The sequence below is a fragment of the Tursiops truncatus genome, chromosome 20, assembly GCF_011762595.2.
Source record: "Tursiops truncatus isolate mTurTru1 chromosome 20, mTurTru1.mat.Y, whole genome shotgun sequence".
Classification (NCBI taxonomy): domain Eukaryota; kingdom Metazoa; phylum Chordata; class Mammalia; order Artiodactyla; family Delphinidae; genus Tursiops; species Tursiops truncatus.
Genome location: NC_047053.1, coordinates 49,131,453 through 49,147,542, shown reverse-complemented (window position 1 = coordinate 49,147,542; position 16,090 = coordinate 49,131,453). Strand labels below are relative to the sequence as shown.

Here is a 16,090-nt window from a genome sequence, read left to right as displayed (position 1 = left end):
TTGACGTGGGTCTGTGCAGTGCCCCTGCAGATGCCCTGTGGTGGCCACACCAGGGTTTCCTGCCAGGGAACAGTCCAGATGGCCTCCATGGCCACCTGGATGCATCTGCAGATGCCCTGAGGTGCCCACTCCTCCAGACCGGGGAACTCGAGGTGCCGAGGCCCAGCGGCGGGGGGCTTGTTGGTCTTGTGGCCAAGGGAAGTCAGCCTGCGGTGGCCAGCCCGCGTCCCAAGTCACACCCCAGGTCCTGCCACCCACGTTTTTACCTTCAGCCCCAGGTTCAGCTCCTTCAGCGAGCGGCGCATTTCGTTGGTCAGGATGTTCATTCTCTCACATTCTTGGAAGGCGACAACCACGTAGGGGGTCTTCTCGGCGGCCTTGGCCATGATCTCGGCCATGTTGAAGGTCTCCGGGATCTTCTCCAGGATCTCATCCAGCACGGCCTTCACCTGGAAGCCAGCCCCCAGCCAGCCCGTGTCACTGCGCCTGCACCCCCAGCCCTCCCCCAGCGCCAGGGCCCGGGTGCTGCCCCGACGTTCAACTCCGATCCCAGGAGCAAGGCAGGTGGAGTTGCCAGAAAAACGGGATCACGGAGGTGCAGCCCCGCGTCTGATTAGGGGAAGGTAATCTTGGCCATCCGGCTTTAGTGTTCTGGCTTCGTTGTCACGGCCGTATGGCTCTGGCCACGGGAGCATTAGGCTGCCCTAGCCTGGTGCCTTCAGACATCCCTGGATGCACTGCTTCCCTCCCCCATCAGATCACCTTGCCCTTGGTGTGGGCTGTCTGCAGGGACCGTGCGGGGCACACCCTCTCAAGGGGTGGCCCACATGGTGGTCACGAGCACCACGGCCACCAGAGCATCTGCTGATCTCTGGTTTCAGTCATTACTCAAAGAAAATGTCAAGGGGCCTCAGAGCACTGAGAGTCTTCCAATCAAGAATCTGGTCTACTTACCTGGGAAGCCCAGTACTTAGCTAATTTTTAGCAGAGCTTGTCGGGAATATTTTAAGAAGTGCCAAGGTGCCGACGCCTCTTAGACGCAGAGGTAACCCTGGCAGCTGGGGGTTTATTACATGCTCTTACGTTGTCTGCGCCGTGCTGTTGCGGTGAGTGTTCATAGGATCTGTCCCCCGTGCTCACCTAAGCACATCTGGAGGGACTGGTTTAAGCGTCTAGACTGCCCTGCCTGAGCCACATGCACTGCCCTCCCAGGACTTCAGCTGCTGCCCTTGTGTTCGCGGGGCACGGTTGAAGGACAGGCCCTCTCGGGAGCCCAGCCAGGGAAGTGAGGAGCCGCAGGGAGGGAGGCTGCTCGGGCGAGTACGCGGAGACGCCCCGCCTCTCTCTAGCTCAGCACTTGGTGCTCCGTCTGGGCTGCAGCAGCCCGCTTGCAGGCTCCCCTACCCCTGAGTTCCTGATCCCGGGGTCTGGAGTGGGGTCCGATGAAGTTGCTAACAAGTTCCCAGGGGCTGCTGCTGGTCGTTGTGCCCCCATGTCCCAGGCCCTGCCCTTCCTCTGTTGCTGGATGGGTAGTCAGGCTCCTACCTTCTCCTCGCGAGACACCCCGGCGCCACCGGCTCCCGACCCGGTTTCTTTGGGCTGCATTTCCAGGACAGTGCGGAACAGCATCTCCGAGGTGGCCGTCAGGAAGCCAGTCTCTGCATTGGGGTGCAGGCCATACAGGCAGGGGCTTTCGGGGGGCAGGTTCTTGTCGATGTATTCGTGGTAACCCTGCAAAAGTGGGGGGGCGGGTAAGCAGGGAGAGCTGTGTGAGCTGGAACCCGTGTCCTCCGTTTATTAAGTATCGCTTCCCAGAACGTTCTGTCCACGTCTTGCCCTCTGTACCAAACCTCATTTCCCTGACCCCCTTTTGGGGCTGCTCCCCAGGCACACAGAGGAAGTTTCCACTCTCCTCCATGGAGGCTGCCTTTCAGGCCCTCTTGCTTGGGTTGCCTGTCCGCTTGCTTATTGGTGGTCCATCTGCGACAGAGGCTCTCGCCAGGGAGCCTGCGGGACGGCACTGACCTCTGTTGCTTTGCGTCACAGAGGGAGCTCATGTTTAATGTGTTACCCGTCCCTGGAAGGAGCCCTCACCTTGTAGTCCAGGTTCGGGGGGATCTGAAAGCCCGGGGCCAGCAGGATCTCTCCCTCCAGCATCTCCGCCTGGATGTACTCCTCCAGGTACGTCCTGCAGAGCCGGCGGTCCCAGTCGTCGGTGATGTGGCCGCCGTACATGATTTCCCCAAAGAGGTAGCGGAGATCGTCCCAGGGCACCTTCGGAAGGGCGGCGGCCGTCAGGGGACCCTGTGCCCCACCCCTTCCTGGGTCTGCCAGCCCCTCCTGTCACCCCTGCCTCCACCAGGTCTGCAGGGTCACCTGCTACCCTCGGTCACCAGGCCCAAGCCTGGCCCTTCCTGCCCCCTGACTCGGCCACCAGCTCCTCCTTGACCCTCTTCCTGCCGGGCTCCTCGCACGAGGGGCTTGCCGGCTTCCCCTGCCTCCACCCCACCCCCAGCCAGGACGGCCCGGCCCTGTGCCCGCCCCTCTTCTCTGCGCTCTCCCTTGACGTGACCTCCCCGACCCCAGCACCGGCACTGCCCACCCCGCAGGCCCTCCCCCAGCTCCCACACGCTCCCTCTGCCCGTGCCCGCTTTGTTCCCCACGCTTGGAAATGGAAGTGTGGAGCCACCTGTGACCTTTCCCTTCACCGCCGTCTCCAGCAAGAGCGGTAACTCTTTGTGGATGGGCTCTTGGGCACCGTAGATCTTTCTGGCCATGAGTCACGTCCAGTTCGTTGTGCCTTCAGGATCTATCGAGTGGGTCTACTTTCTGATCCCCCAAAGGGCCCTGGTTCCGATTATACTCCAGTAGCCTTGCCCACGCGTGCCCCTGAGGTCTCGGTGGCACAGCCAGCTCCAGCAAGTAGCCTCCCTGCCAGAACCTTGGCTCACGGGCCCGAGGGAACCGGACCAAACCGGGCAGTGCACACAAGTGTGCCCCCTGGCGGCCGGGTCTCTCCGTGCATCCCACCCTTGCCCACTCTCACTGCTCTCTGTTCTGCCTCTGCTTCCACGCTGTGCCCTCAGCCTAGGATGCCGCTCCTTTGGCCACCACATGGCCATGACCGTGCTCCTCCTCCAGAGCGGCTCGAGTGCGGCCCCTCCACAGAGCCAGGAACCCATTCTCCCGCCCCGGTCCCAGCACGTAGCTGCACCTCCTGCACGGCGCTGTCCAGCAGCGGGAGCCGCACGGGGCAGCCACGCACGTAACTTCAGATTTGCCAGCAGCCACTTAAGTAGAAAGATTGTTCCAACAGGCACTCAGCATAAAAACTATGAATAAGGTATTTTACGTTCTTTTTTTGTTTTAGACCAAGCTTCTGAAATCCAGAGTGTCTTTCGTTCCCCTCCGCTGGGACTTGCTGCATGTCACGTGTGGTGGCAGCTGACGCGCTGGGCAGCATAGCACACACACAAGTTTCTCCGAGGATTGTGGCTGTTTAAGGGCAAGGTGGGCATTTATGTAACTCCCACAGTGCCCTGCCTGGATGGCCGCTGTTTACCAAATGCGGGCAAGTTGAAGTTAATTGGATAAGAACTTGCTGATTTATCAAGTGTCTGATGTGCTCTCATGAACTTTGACTTAAAACATTAATATCGGGGCTTCCCAGGGGGGCGCAGTGGTTAAGAATCGCTTGCCAATGCAGGGGACACGGCTTCCAGCCCTGGTCCGGGAAGATCCCACATGCCGCGGAGCAGCTAAGCCCGCGAGCCACAACTACTGAGCCCACGTGCTGCAACTACTGAAGTCCGCGCGCCTAGAGCCTGTGCTCTGCAACAAGAGGAGCCACTGCAATGAGAAGCCCGTGCACCGCAACGGCAACAAAGAGTAGCCCCCGCTCACCGCATCTAGAGAAAGCCCGAGCGCAGCAACGGAGACACAACGTGGCCAAAAATAATAAATAAATAAATAAACAAAACAAAACAAACCATTAATATCCTCTCGATCGTCATCTTGTGACTTGCATTTTTTCTTTCTGTTTAGTTATCTTGGGTATGTGCCGAGCTGCCTTTTCTGCATTTTGCGTATTTGCTTCGGGGACAGCTTCTGTTTCTCCTGCAAAGTAGGGCTGGGTACACCCCAGTTTGCCTCTCCGGCCCCATGACCTGCCTCCTGGGATGCGGGCCAGTGGGACTAACCCCTGGGGGGTGGGTGCCGTCTGTGTGCCCACACTTGCTGGATGGAGTTCCCAGAGCGCTTGTCAGAGACACGTTGCCAGGCCTCGCCCTCAGAGTCTGAGTCGACTTCCTCAGAGTCGGGAGGATGGACTGGCTCATTGCGGGCCGAGGGCGATATCCTCACAGGAGGTTATTCAACGTTGCCTCCCCGCCGCGAGCTGGGACAAAGGGAAGGTCAGGCTGTGGAGGCCTGGGGCCCCGGCCTGATCACACACTGCTGAGCGGGACACCGGGTGTCACTCACACCTCAGCCCGCTGGTCACTGGAGCACACGGTGTGCGTTCTCGAGCAGTTTCTTACCCAGCTAGGGTTCTGTGGGTGTGTAACGAGGGAAGCGTCTGCGTAAATGTCGTTAGAAACTTCTAGCAAGACTGCTCCTCCCACTGGAATCTCCCCGGAGAGAACTGCTCTGACGAAGCTGCTGTGATGAGGAAAATCTTTCTTCACATCTTCTTGCGTTTATTTACTTGTGCGCGTGTTGTAAGATGTGCCACTGGCATTCAGCTCAGACCCTGTCATAGGCGAAGTGACCCCCGGCACCTGCCCACGGAGACCACTGTCCCCCTCCCCTGAGGAGGGCCGACTTTCTGTGTTTGGCCAGGAACTAAGCCAACAACATTCCAGGCTCAGGCTGGGGTGGTGGCCGTCATGGGGGGTCGTCTTCCTCTGGGGTCTGGGGGCAGCTGGCCCAGGTCTCTCCTCCCAGTGCATCTGAGCTCTGTTACGATGGGTGGGACACCCTCTGCCCCTGGTCGCTCAGTCCCCAAAGCTTGGAGGGGGTGTGTGAGCCTCAGGCCTCTAGCCAGGCCCCTGGGGCGCCCACCGAGCCCCAAAGCGGCGAGTGCCTTGGCCCTGGGGCGCTGGGACAGGGAGCGGGTGACACAGGGGTGTGTCCGGTCACCCTGGGCAGGTTCTCGGGAGCCTCCTGGGTAAGCGGAACGTCGAGCTCTGTCGGTGTAGGAAGGTGCCGGCCGCAGGAGCACGGAGGAGCCCTGGGCTTATGGGGTTCCCTTCTGCCTCCCCCGGGGGTCACGGAGATGGGTCCTGTGCCAGCGCCACGCTCCACGTAAGATCCCAAGAGGAGCCATGTCAGGTGGGGAGAACGGCCGGCTCTAAGTTCCCGAGGGGGTGGCCACATCTGGAGGGGGGCTTGCAGCGGGCTTCACCCCACCTGGGGCGCGAGTCTCCCCTCTGGGCCCGCAGACAGGCCCTCCCGGCCACGGGGCCGCCTCGCAGCAGCCCTCGCAACAGCCTGCACGGCACCGGACACACTGGTTTTAATTTTCAACACAAATGAAAGGGAGCGTTCTGTGTCTCCAGGGAGATTTTTTTTTGGCCTTCCCTCTGAACCTGCGTTCTGTCGGCAAGGCCTGCAGCCCAGGCAGCCCTTTGGTATCTTCTCTCGGCTCACGCTGTCTGGGGGGCTGGCCTTTCTTGGGGAGTCGCTGTTCGGGTGCAGGACTGGCAGGTCCCCAAAGATATTGACTCCCGTGGAGTTAGAAAAATTGCCAGACGGCTGAGAACTGCTGGAGGTGGTGGCCAGGGCCTGGGTGGTAACCATTATATCAGATGGCTGGGGTCACAGAGGAGTCGCACGTTTTCAGATTTTCTTTGGCCTATGAAACCTATTCAGTGTCTCTTAAACGTGAGACAGAATAATTGAAAGGAAGGCAGGGCGGGAGGACCACCCAGCTGGGCTCCAGGTGGGCCCTTACCTTGGGGTTGGCCTCCAGGTAGTTGTAGAGCACGTTGATGGAGATGGTGAGGTCCCCGTTGTTGAAGGGGTACGACCTGTTCCAGCCCTGGGCCCCAAACTTGCGCCTCTCGGCCACCACGGCGTGGAAGTAGCACAGGGCGAAGAGGATGCACTTGAACTCCATCTCCTTGGTGCACATCTCCAGTGTGTCCTGCGGGAGGGCAGGCACGCGGGTCAGGCAGGGTCCGCACAGACGGCCGGGGCAGGACCAGGGCCGTCTTCGCCAGCTGCTTCGCTGGGGGTGCAGGTGGGGATGAGGGGTGGGGCCTAAGGCCATCGACTGCTCTGAGCCGGTTTCCCGAGTCTCTCCCGACCTGTAGGGTCGGGTAGAGGACGCTTTCTTGTCCTTGCTTCCTCCAGAAATGCAGCTGTATCACTCTAAGTATTGGTTACAAGTCAAATTATTGATACATCTTCCTAATAAAATATTCCCCAATATAATTCCCCCGCAATTATCAACGTTCCTCATCATCTACACGCAAGCAGTACCCCAAACTCGCCAAAAACGATCTGTAAAGGAGGAGGGGATGCTGAGGAAAGCCTTTCTGAAAGCAGGTGGCCCCAGGGAAAGGCCAACCCAGCCCAAATTCTGAAGCCCAGTTCTCTCTGGGTTTGTGCGACTTTAACGGATTAGTCTTTGCTAAGTGGGTGCCTCTGAACACAGAGGCTTCTGGAAGTTAAGCTGGGCTCCTCTTCACCCGCTCAGCCCTATGAGTGCCTCCCAGTGGCCGGGGGCCGCAGGCACAGCAGCCAGAAAGCTGGGCCAGGGGACAGACGCCTATCAAATGGTCATCGTCGGGAAAAGTGCCAGGGAAAGATACACGAGGCGTAACAAGGGAGGGGCCCGTCCTGACTCCACGGAAGCCCTGACACAGATGCCCGGCTAGGGTCCCCTCCAGCAAACATGGAAAGGGAGGGGCACAGATGGGGGCTCCATCACCCCGACATTCCCCCCAGATCCTTCCTCAATGCCTGTCCTAGAGACGGCGCCATCACCTGTCAGCTGTGGGCCCAGGAGACAGGCCTGGCTGGACCCTTCCAGACATCGGCCGTGAAAGGGTGCAGACTGAGACCGCCAACCAGAGGGAGGAACCCGCCGGGCCCGAGGATGAGGGAAGGCCTGGCGGGTTCCGTCTGCCTCCGGAGGCTTCCCTCTGGTTGGACCGCTCATCACTGGCCTCCCGGGCCTCTGGGCTCTGTGATGTGCCCGGGGATGGTCTGGGCGCATCCCAGCCACTACTGCCTCTTCCTGTGAAACTCTGTGAAGGCAGTGGGCCCCCGAACTTGGGATGGTCCCCTCAGGAAGCAACAGCTTTCCGCATGGCTTCCCTTCCGATCTTTGCAGATGCCTTAGGTGATGCACAAAGTTAGGGAGCCCTCGAGCACCTCGGCAAGCCCCGGCCACGTGCCCGCTCGCCTGTCCTCAGCCGGGCAGCCCCACCTCGCTTCTGCCCGACAGCGACCGCGCTTCCCGCTGACTCCAAGCAGCCAGAGCATCTCCCCAAAGCCCAGCAGCCCGTCCACGTCCTCCCGGCCCCCATGTCCCCCGCCAGAGGCCCCAGCGGGCTCCATGCGCCGTGGGGAGCTGCTCCCGGGGCTCAGAGGCTCTTGCATTTTCTGTTGCTTGCCCCTCGGGCGTCAGCTGTCTCTACCTCGACACCCACCCCCCGGCCAAGCCTGGCTCGGGAGCCACTCTGCGGCCTGGAGCAGGCCCCAGACTCCTGCAAGTGGGGGACCAGCTTCCTGCCGACCTCGCCACCCTCCGCCACTCCATCACTGACTGATATTCTAGCAAAATATGATAGAAATGAAAAACGGATCACGTGCTCGGATTGACGGTGATGTTGAAATGCTACAGAATTCACCGCATGCCTCCTCTCCACCTCCGTACTGACTCAGCACAGACAGAAGCAAACAGCTCTGGGACCCCGCACTGGCCCGCAGCCCCCAGTGTGAGCTGCATCGCCCTGGGGTTTCCGTGCATGTCCCCACATGTTCATCACACCCTGTTCTCACTCCTGTGAACGCGTCCACGCCCCTCACCAGACTAGGCCAGTCACCCGCGTAACGGGTCTTGTTCACTGTTCCCTGAGCCTACCACGTCCTGGGCACACGGACGTACTGTTTGGAGGAAGGACCCGGTCTGCACATCTGTTTTCATGCTTTCCATTCTCTGTGACTTTACACTCTGACCTTGGTGGGTCCTTTAAGCCCATAGGGAGAGGTTGGTGGATGACTCAGATATTGTCACATAAATTAATCAGATACAGACGTTACGCAACATCGGCACAATGTGCTCCATACATAATCTTTGTTGGGTATTATCAGAGAATATCGGGTCTCTTCTTCAAAACGGTTTTAGACTCACTTGGGAGACCAAACGCGTGCACCCAGAAGGTTCTAGTATAGAACAGGTGAAGGTCAGGCACCAGAAGAACGGACGCAGATGCTGGGGATTTGCGGAGGGGAGCAGGGGTGCCAGGGAAGGCTACACACGTGGCAGGTTGGGGACTGGGAGGTTTGGATGGGGGAGGAGTCACGTGAACAAAGGTCCAGGCGGACACAGCGTGGACAGGCAAGCCGAGGCCCCCCTACCCACCCTGCAGGGCCAGGGCACCCGGCGTCCCTCCACAAGGCAGTGGGGCCTGCTTGTCGAGGGAGGAAGACTGGGCCCGGGACCAGAGCACGGAGACCTGTGCGGCGGGCACTACCGCCCTCCCGTCTGTCACCACCGCCCTCCAGCCGGGCGCTGCGGCCCCATCCCCTTCGCACCCGGCCTTCCCACAGCATCGCGTCTCACGGGGAGTGAGAGCAGGGGTCTGGGCAGCACTGTGGCCCCAGCAAGGCTGAATGACCCTCAGGGAACCACCTCGGGAGCCTGGCCCCTTCCTGAGGTGCTCGGACAAGCAGAGGACCCGGCCCACACTTACCGGGCCTGACGTGCAGGTCATGAAACTCATGGATGATACGCATTTCTGCTCTTTGAAGCTGTGCGCCAGGCACTTTAGATCATTTGCATTTTGCACAGTCCTTCGGGGATCTGCTCATTTTGTGGCTCAAGGAGTGTGTGCGCGTTGGGGATGGTGTGGGTGGGAGAGAACCGGCAGGCGCTGATGCTGAGCCAGGCACGGGACATGGGGGGAGGCCACGCTACCTGGGTGAAGAGGTCCAGGGCCTTGTGCAGGTTGGCGTACATGCCCGTGGGCGGCTCGTTGGTGATTTTGATGGCGTTCTCCAGGATGCCCTGGGGGATGATGTGGGACTCGGGGCTGGGGGCCGGCTCGGCGCTGATGAACACGCGGTAGTCATCGTGGCTGCCGACGCTGTACCGCTCCAGCTTCTTGTCCAGGGTGCTCAGCCACTGGGCCACCAGGTGGATGTTCTGCAGCCAAGACCAGGGCTTAGTGCCCGCACACTCCTCTCCACCCCGGGCCCATAGGGCAGGCCCCTCCCCAACGGCACCCGCACTCCCCACCCCGCTGTCCGCCCTTCCCGGGGCGCTGGCCACGCTTGATAATTTCACTGAGCAACTGAGTCCCCAGAGTTGAAGCTTGTTCTCAGTTCGTTCAGGACCTCCAGCCTTGCGGCGAGTCCTTCCTGCCCTCCACCAGCATAAGGGCTGAGAATTATATGGTCCCCACCCCTCCTCTGAGAGGCTTGAGTAAAAAGAAATGACTTGGAGGGACTTCCCTGGTGGCGCAGTGGTTAAGAATCCGCCTGCCAATGCAGGGGACACGGGTTCAAGCCCTGGTCCGGGAAGATCCCACATGCTGTGGAGCAACTAAGCCCGTACGCCTCAACTACTGAGCCTGCGCTCTAGAGCCTGTGAGCCACAACTACTGAGCCTGCGCTCTAGAGCCCGTGAGCCACAACTACTGAGCCCGCAAGCCACACTACTGAGCCTGTGCTCTAGAGCCCGCGAGCCACAACTACTGAGCCTGCGCTCTAGAGCCCGCGCGCCACAACTGCTGAAGCCCGCGCACCCTAGAGCCCCTGCTCCACAACAAGAGAAGCCACTGCAATGAGAAGCCCGCACACCACAACGAAGAGTAGCCCCCGCTCGCCACAACTAGAGAAAGCCCGCACGCAGCAACGAAGACCCAATGCAGCCCAAAATAATAAATTTATAAAGAAAAAAAAAAGAAATGACTTGGAGAAAAGAGAACCCTCACGCACTGTTGGTGGGACTGTAAATTGAAACAGCCACTATGGAAAACAGTTTGGAGGCTCCTCACGAAATGAAAAATAGAACTACCCTGTCATCCAGTAATTCCAATCCTGGGTATTTATCCAAAGAAAATGAAAACACTGATTCCAAAAGATACGTGCACCCCTATGTTCACAGCAGCATTATTCACAATTGCCAAGATGTGGAAGCAACTTAAGTGCCCATCAACAGGTGAGTGGGTAAAGAAGATGCGGTGTATATACACGATGGAATACTAGCCATGAAAAAGAATGAAATTTTGCCACCTGCGGCAACATGGCCCGACCTAGAGAATATGATGCTGAGTGAAATAAGTCAGACAGAGAAAGACAAATACTGTATGATTTCACTTATACGTGGAATCTAAAAAGCAAACCACATGAACAAACACAGCAAAACAGAAAGAGAGTCACAGATACAGAGCACAAACAGGTGGTTGCCAGAGGGGTGGGGGGAGGAGAGAAATAGGTGAGGGCAATGAAGAGGTACAAACTCCCAGGTACAAAGTAGGAGAGTCACAGGTATGAATGCACAGTGTGGGGAACATGAGGTGACAGGTGACAGATGGTAACTGGACTCGTCATGGCGATCATTTTGTAAAAGAAAATGAACAGAAAGAAATGACTCGAACCTGAGGTCCCCGCATGGGACCAGGCTAGGCCCTGTGGACTGAGGTCAGCCACGCCGGAAGCTGAGGCGGGCCTGCAGTGGGACCAGCCGGGGCCTGGCGGTGGTCGGGGGGCGGGGTGCTTGGAGGGGCTGCAGGACTGAGGAGGGGCAGTCGAGCCAACGAGGGGGAGGGGGGGAGGAGGGGATGTCTTTCTCACTGCTGAAGAATCCACACTTTCAGTGGTGATGCCTCACACCACCTGCCAACCCAGGCAGAGCTGTGCTTGGTGTGGGCGCCTCCTGCCCCCTCCTTCAGGGGCTGTAGGATCCCCAGCCACGCTTGTGCATGTGAATCCCATAACCTGCTTTCTTTCAGGCCTTCAGGCCAAGCCCCACGGGCGCTGAGGCTGGGATCCCTCACCCAAGAGGCACAGGTGCCGCCCACCCCCATACCTGCAGAATGACCCAGTGTCCCTTCTCCACAGCCACGTCCAGGGCATTCTCCGCCACCACCTCTTGTCCCTGCCCCAGGGACACGTTATGGAGTTTCCCGTTGTCTATGGTAAATCCCAATTTTTTCCCTAAAGGAAAGGAAAACAGGAAAAGCATGGGGATGGCTGAATGACAGAAATGGAGCTTCTGTGATCCACAGCTGGGAATTCCACACCCTCCCCCTTTGAAAATTGTGGTAGAATACACGCAACATCAAAGGCGCCCCTTTAAACGCCATCTTAAAGTGTACGATTTAGGGACATTTAATAATTCAGTGTTGTGCGACTGTTTATCTGGTTCCAGGACATTTTTATCGCCCCAGAAGGAAACCCTGTACCCATTAAACAGTCATTCTGCATCCTGTTCCCGCCCCAGCCCCTGGCAACCACTAATCTGCCTTCTGCCTCTACGGATTCCCCAGTTCTGGACGTTTCAGATACAAGGAATCGTATACCGTGGAGCCTTCGGCACAGTGTTTTCTCGTTCCGTCTACGGCGTAGCCTGTGTCAGTGCTTCGTTCCCTTTTATGATTTACCACTTTGCCATCAGCCGTTCATCAGCTGATGGACGTGTGGGTTGGATCTACCTTTTGGCCGTCGTGAGGGGACCTGTTTGTTTGGACACCTGTTCCCGGCTCCGTTGGGAACGTCCCCAGGAGTGGAATTGCCGGGACATGTGGTGACTCGATGTGTGACCTAGGGAGGGACCACCTGCTCACACTGCCACCAGCAATGCAAAGGGCCCCGTCTCTTGTCCCCTCCCGACACCTGTACCTCCGTGTGTCTGATACCTGCCCTGCTAGTGGGTGTGAAGGGCCGTCTCACTGTGGTTTGGATGCGCTTCTCCCCAGACCCGGCCGCACTTACCCAGGGCCTCCACGTCCTTCAGGGGGTCAGCGCCCGGGGAGAGGATGAAGAAGATGGGGCTTGAGGGGCTGCTCTCCTTGTAGGACTTGGAGAACTCAACGCTCCGGCCCTCTGTGAACTTGCTGCCCATCTTCTCCTCCACAAAGTTCCTGAGGGGGACACGCCTGGTCAGACCCGAGGCGAGGGACCGCTTTTCTGGGGGACTTTCTCAGGCAGAGAAGGGCCTCTAGCTGGAGAGTCGGTCTCTACAGGGCCCTCCTGCAGGCAGGGGGGGTGTGGAGGGGAGCGTGCGCGGTATTTGGCGGTGTTCGCGCTGGGCACCCTTTGCGCCCGTCCACCTGTGCACAGACAGGTGAGAGGCTCTCAGCCAGCTGATGCCACCCCCACTTTCAAAGGCGTGCAAGGTCAGCTGGGAGGGAACCCGGGCCACAAGTGTTCCAGGTGACCACACCTCAGCGCTCCCAAGGAAGGGATCAGTTTCTAGTGGCTTTCTGTTTCCCCCCCACACTTCCTATCTGCTCTCCAGACCAGGGCAGCAGCAACATGGAACAGAACCTAGATCGGCCTCTGCGTCCTGAGAATCTCCCCCGACGGGGGCTCTGAGGAGGAAGGACGCGTGCATTAGAGTTGCTTTGGTGAGCTCCATGGACCGCAAAACACGGATCAACAGGAAAGTCACAGAAAAAACCCAAACGTCTCTTTACATAAGCACCCCTCTGTTCCAAGCCCCAAACTCTATCTTGACCCTGATAAGGCTGGGGTCAGTCGAGGCCCCTCTTAGGGTGACCTTGGGATCTCAGCTCTCTGCCCCTCTCCCTTGACCACAGGTGGCTGAGCTCACTGTATCTGAATGAAACACAGGAGCTAAACTTATGTCCAGTGCGGTCTTTGAAAGAAGGACGACGGCAGTCTCCCCGGGAGAGAACACACTTATTCCCGAGGAGTCGGCGATCTGAGCGCTCTGAGCGTCGTGAAGCCCCGTGGGTGGACCTGTTCACATAGAGGCGTCCCTCTGAGTCAACGGGGAGTCTGCGGGCGGGTGCCAGGTGGGCCTTCCCACTCCCGTGGGAGTGATAGCTGTCATTCGCTCCCCGGTCTGGCCTTTGCTGGCCTCTATACAGACCCTGAGCAGCACTGACCACAGGCTGGTGGGAGGGCTCCTGCTCCAGGCCCCTGGTTGTGCTTGATTCTGGCCTTTGGAATTGACCCGGAATGTCAGTGCTAGAGTCCTTGCCCGGGAAGGAATTCTAGAAGGTACAGGTCCTGCCTGGGGCAGGAATGTCACAAGCTCCCTGCTGCTCCTGACGTGGCCGGGCCACGTGGTCATTCTCTGCGGCTGCAGTGATGACGCAGAATGGAGGGCTCCGCTGCTCCTAGCGCTGTGTCCTGGGCACGGGGGTGCCGGAGCCGCCCCCAGCGGCTTGCATGCTGGCAGGTGCTACAGACCCGGGCTGCTGTTCTGGGGAGCCCGTTACCAGCACCCCGCCCCGCCATGGGCGAGTTCCCTTCCCTGGGCCTGTGGACCCGGAGGAGGGGAGGTGCCGGCTCGAGGGGTTGGCGGAGGGCGGAGTGAACCCACGCTCTTGACGACTGTGTGTTGTTGCTATTTGCCGTGGACTTGGACTTGAACTTCCTGCTCTTGAGCTCCACCGCCCTGTTTGATTCGGGAGGTGAATCTGCTTTCCTTGCGACCGCCGCAGAGCATGACTTGGGTTCGCCTGGCGTTTGCGGTCGCCCACGCGGTTCCGATGCGTTTTCTGCCGTGGTGACTCGGGTGGCTCTCAAGGGTGCTCTGGGGGCCGTGGGGCTGGACACCCACCCGTGCTCAGCTCGCCCGCAGGCGGTGTCCCCCTGGATGCTCAGTGCCCTTCACCTGGGCCTTCCCCACGCTGTGTCCGTGTCCGACCTTCCCGGGATGCCTTCCTGCTTTCTCCCTGGACCAGCTCGACTCTCCCTCGTGACGTGATTTCTTGCTTCACTCCGCCCGCTCCCCTCCCGCACCCAGAACCCCTCGCGGTCCCTTTCCTCTTCAGTCCCGAGAAAACAAAGCAAAACAGAAACACGTGTCTGTGAACAACCAGTGGGTGTGAGTCAGGCCTCTGCTTTGTCAGACGTGGGCGCCTTTTGGGAAATCTGGTGGCTTTCAGGCCACTAGGACAAACGGAAAACCAAGACGCCCCTCTGAGAACGGGGCCTGTCTCATTCCCTCCCCCCCCCACGACGCCATGGCCTGCCCGGGCTGGCCGTGCAGATGTTACAGCTGTTGATATTCCTGAAGTCTTTCTGTGCTTTGGGGAGTGAAAGGAACGGGCGCTGAAACCCGATGGTTAAGTTTCCAGTCCTGGAGGCGTTTCAGGTCCAGAGAGATTGTTCACGAAAGCAGAATGGTTCTCTTTGCAAACGAGCCGTAAAAATAAAAGATTTCCTCTAAATCCAGCCACTGAGGCCATGAAAGTCCTCGGGTGCTGATGGCTGTGCCACTGCTTTCTCCCCACAGCATCCTTAAAGGACCCTGCGTGGTCGTGGCCTTGGAGGTCATTAGCACCCAGGCTTTTTTAAAATAATTAATTAATTAATTTTTGGCTGCGTTGGGTCTTTGTTGCTGCGCGCGGGCTTTCTCTAGTTGCGGCGAGCAGGGGCTACTCTTTGTTGCCGCACGCGGGCTTTCTCTAGTTGCGGCGAGCAGGGGCTACTCTTCGTTGCGGTGCGCGGGCTTCTCATTGCTGTGGCTTCTCTTGTTGCGGAGCACGGGCTCTAGGCACGCGGGCTTCAGTAGTTGCAGCACGCGGGCTCAGTAGTTGTGGCTCGCGGGCTCTAGAGCGCAGGCTCAGGGGCTGTGGCGCGTGGGCTTAGTCGCTCTGCGGCATGTGGGATCTTCCTGGACCAGGGCTCGAACCCGTGTCCCCTGCACTGGCAGCGCGCCCAGGCTTTTTTAAAATCTTGGTGGCCAACCCGGGGAGTTTTATCTTCCCGTCGCTTATCTCGGGGCGCCTCTCCTCACCCAGGGTCAGGGGAGCCGGGGGTTCCTGTTGGCCACCTTCAGAGACCCCAGAGCTACGAGAACTCAGAACGGGAATTGGTGGCTGGGATGGGAGGCGCCCACTCCCCAGCCCTGAGGCCAGGCTGGGGCGGGGCGGGGCGGGGCTGGGGGCACTCACTTGATGGCGTAGGTCATGCGGTCGGGCCGCACGCACCTCAGCATGCACAGTTTCTGCAGCGCCGTCTTGTTCTTCCACTCCTTGGGGAAGACCTCCTTTTCGGGGGCTTCCGACTCCACGAGCTTCTTCCACCGCTTGGCGGATCCCTCGATGTCGCTGTCCAGGTTCTTGAACTCATCCATCTCCGAGAGGGCCTGGGGGCAGACGGCCTTTCAGCTCTCCCCCATCCCAGTGGGCGCCTTCCCCGCGGGCTCCGGGAAAAGCATGACCATGGGGCCTGTCGCTCAAACGATGAGCTGCTGGGGATGAATGGCTGGGACGAGGGAGGAATCCGATCGGGGATGTGACTCCTGGCTGCTTCTCCGGGGGCTCTGGAACAGGGGCCCTGCTCATCCCAGGGGGCCGCCTTCCTCTGGTCTTTCTGAACTGACACAGTGAGGGCCCCAGAATTCTGAGGAATAGCCTTGACACTTTGCATTTTCCTGGATGTGAGGGGAAGCGGCAGAGGGGCGACCCCTGGGCACACCCTGGGGCCCATCGCGGCTCAGCTTGCCGCCTGCAGGGACGTGATGATGAAGTTGCTGCGTTCCAGTAGGACAGCACAGTCCCCGTGAGCTGGCAGGCAGCCCATCAGTGCCTGGTCCCACCTCTGAGGCCTCCTCGTTCTACTGAATGTTACGGCCGGGAGCACCTTGTAAACATGTCTGGGGCGAGCAGGAAAGGCCGCGAGGTGGGGAGAGAACACAGTGTTCAAGTCTGAAGGC

The 16,090-nt window shown here is 59.3% G+C and overlaps 2 protein-coding genes across 5 annotated transcripts in view; one reads left to right on the top strand and one right to left on the bottom strand.

The window, feature by feature from the left end:
* PGS1 (phosphatidylglycerophosphate synthase 1) overlaps positions 1–4,004 on the top strand; it is a 44,798-nt gene extending 40,794 nt beyond the window's left edge. For 2 of the 4 annotated variants that reach the window (XR_012328765.1, XM_073798251.1), the window contains one exon: positions 3,707–4,004. The gene's annotated coding sequence lies outside the window, so the exon portion shown is untranslated. Of the gene's footprint in view, positions 1–3,370 lie in introns of all 4 variants that reach the window. The other 2 variants (XR_012328764.1, XM_033848598.2) reach the window with 1 other exon arrangement.
* Positions 1–16,090, bottom strand: part of DNAH17 (dynein axonemal heavy chain 17) — a 154,366-nt gene that overhangs the window by 4,653 nt on the left and 133,623 nt on the right. Inside the window, exons 73-80 of the mRNA XM_073798250.1 lie at positions 15,327–15,520; positions 12,169–12,317; positions 11,264–11,391; positions 9,149–9,376; positions 5,954–6,145; positions 2,095–2,274; positions 1,546–1,731; positions 267–449 (exon numbers count right to left, since the gene is read on the bottom strand). Of these exons, the coding sequence (XP_073654351.1) occupies positions 267–449; positions 1,546–1,731; positions 2,095–2,274; positions 5,954–6,145; positions 9,149–9,376; positions 11,264–11,391; positions 12,169–12,317; positions 15,327–15,520 (1,440 nt within the window). The remainder of the gene's footprint in view (positions 1–266; positions 450–1,545; positions 1,732–2,094; positions 2,275–5,953; positions 6,146–9,148; positions 9,377–11,263; positions 11,392–12,168; positions 12,318–15,326; positions 15,521–16,090) is intronic.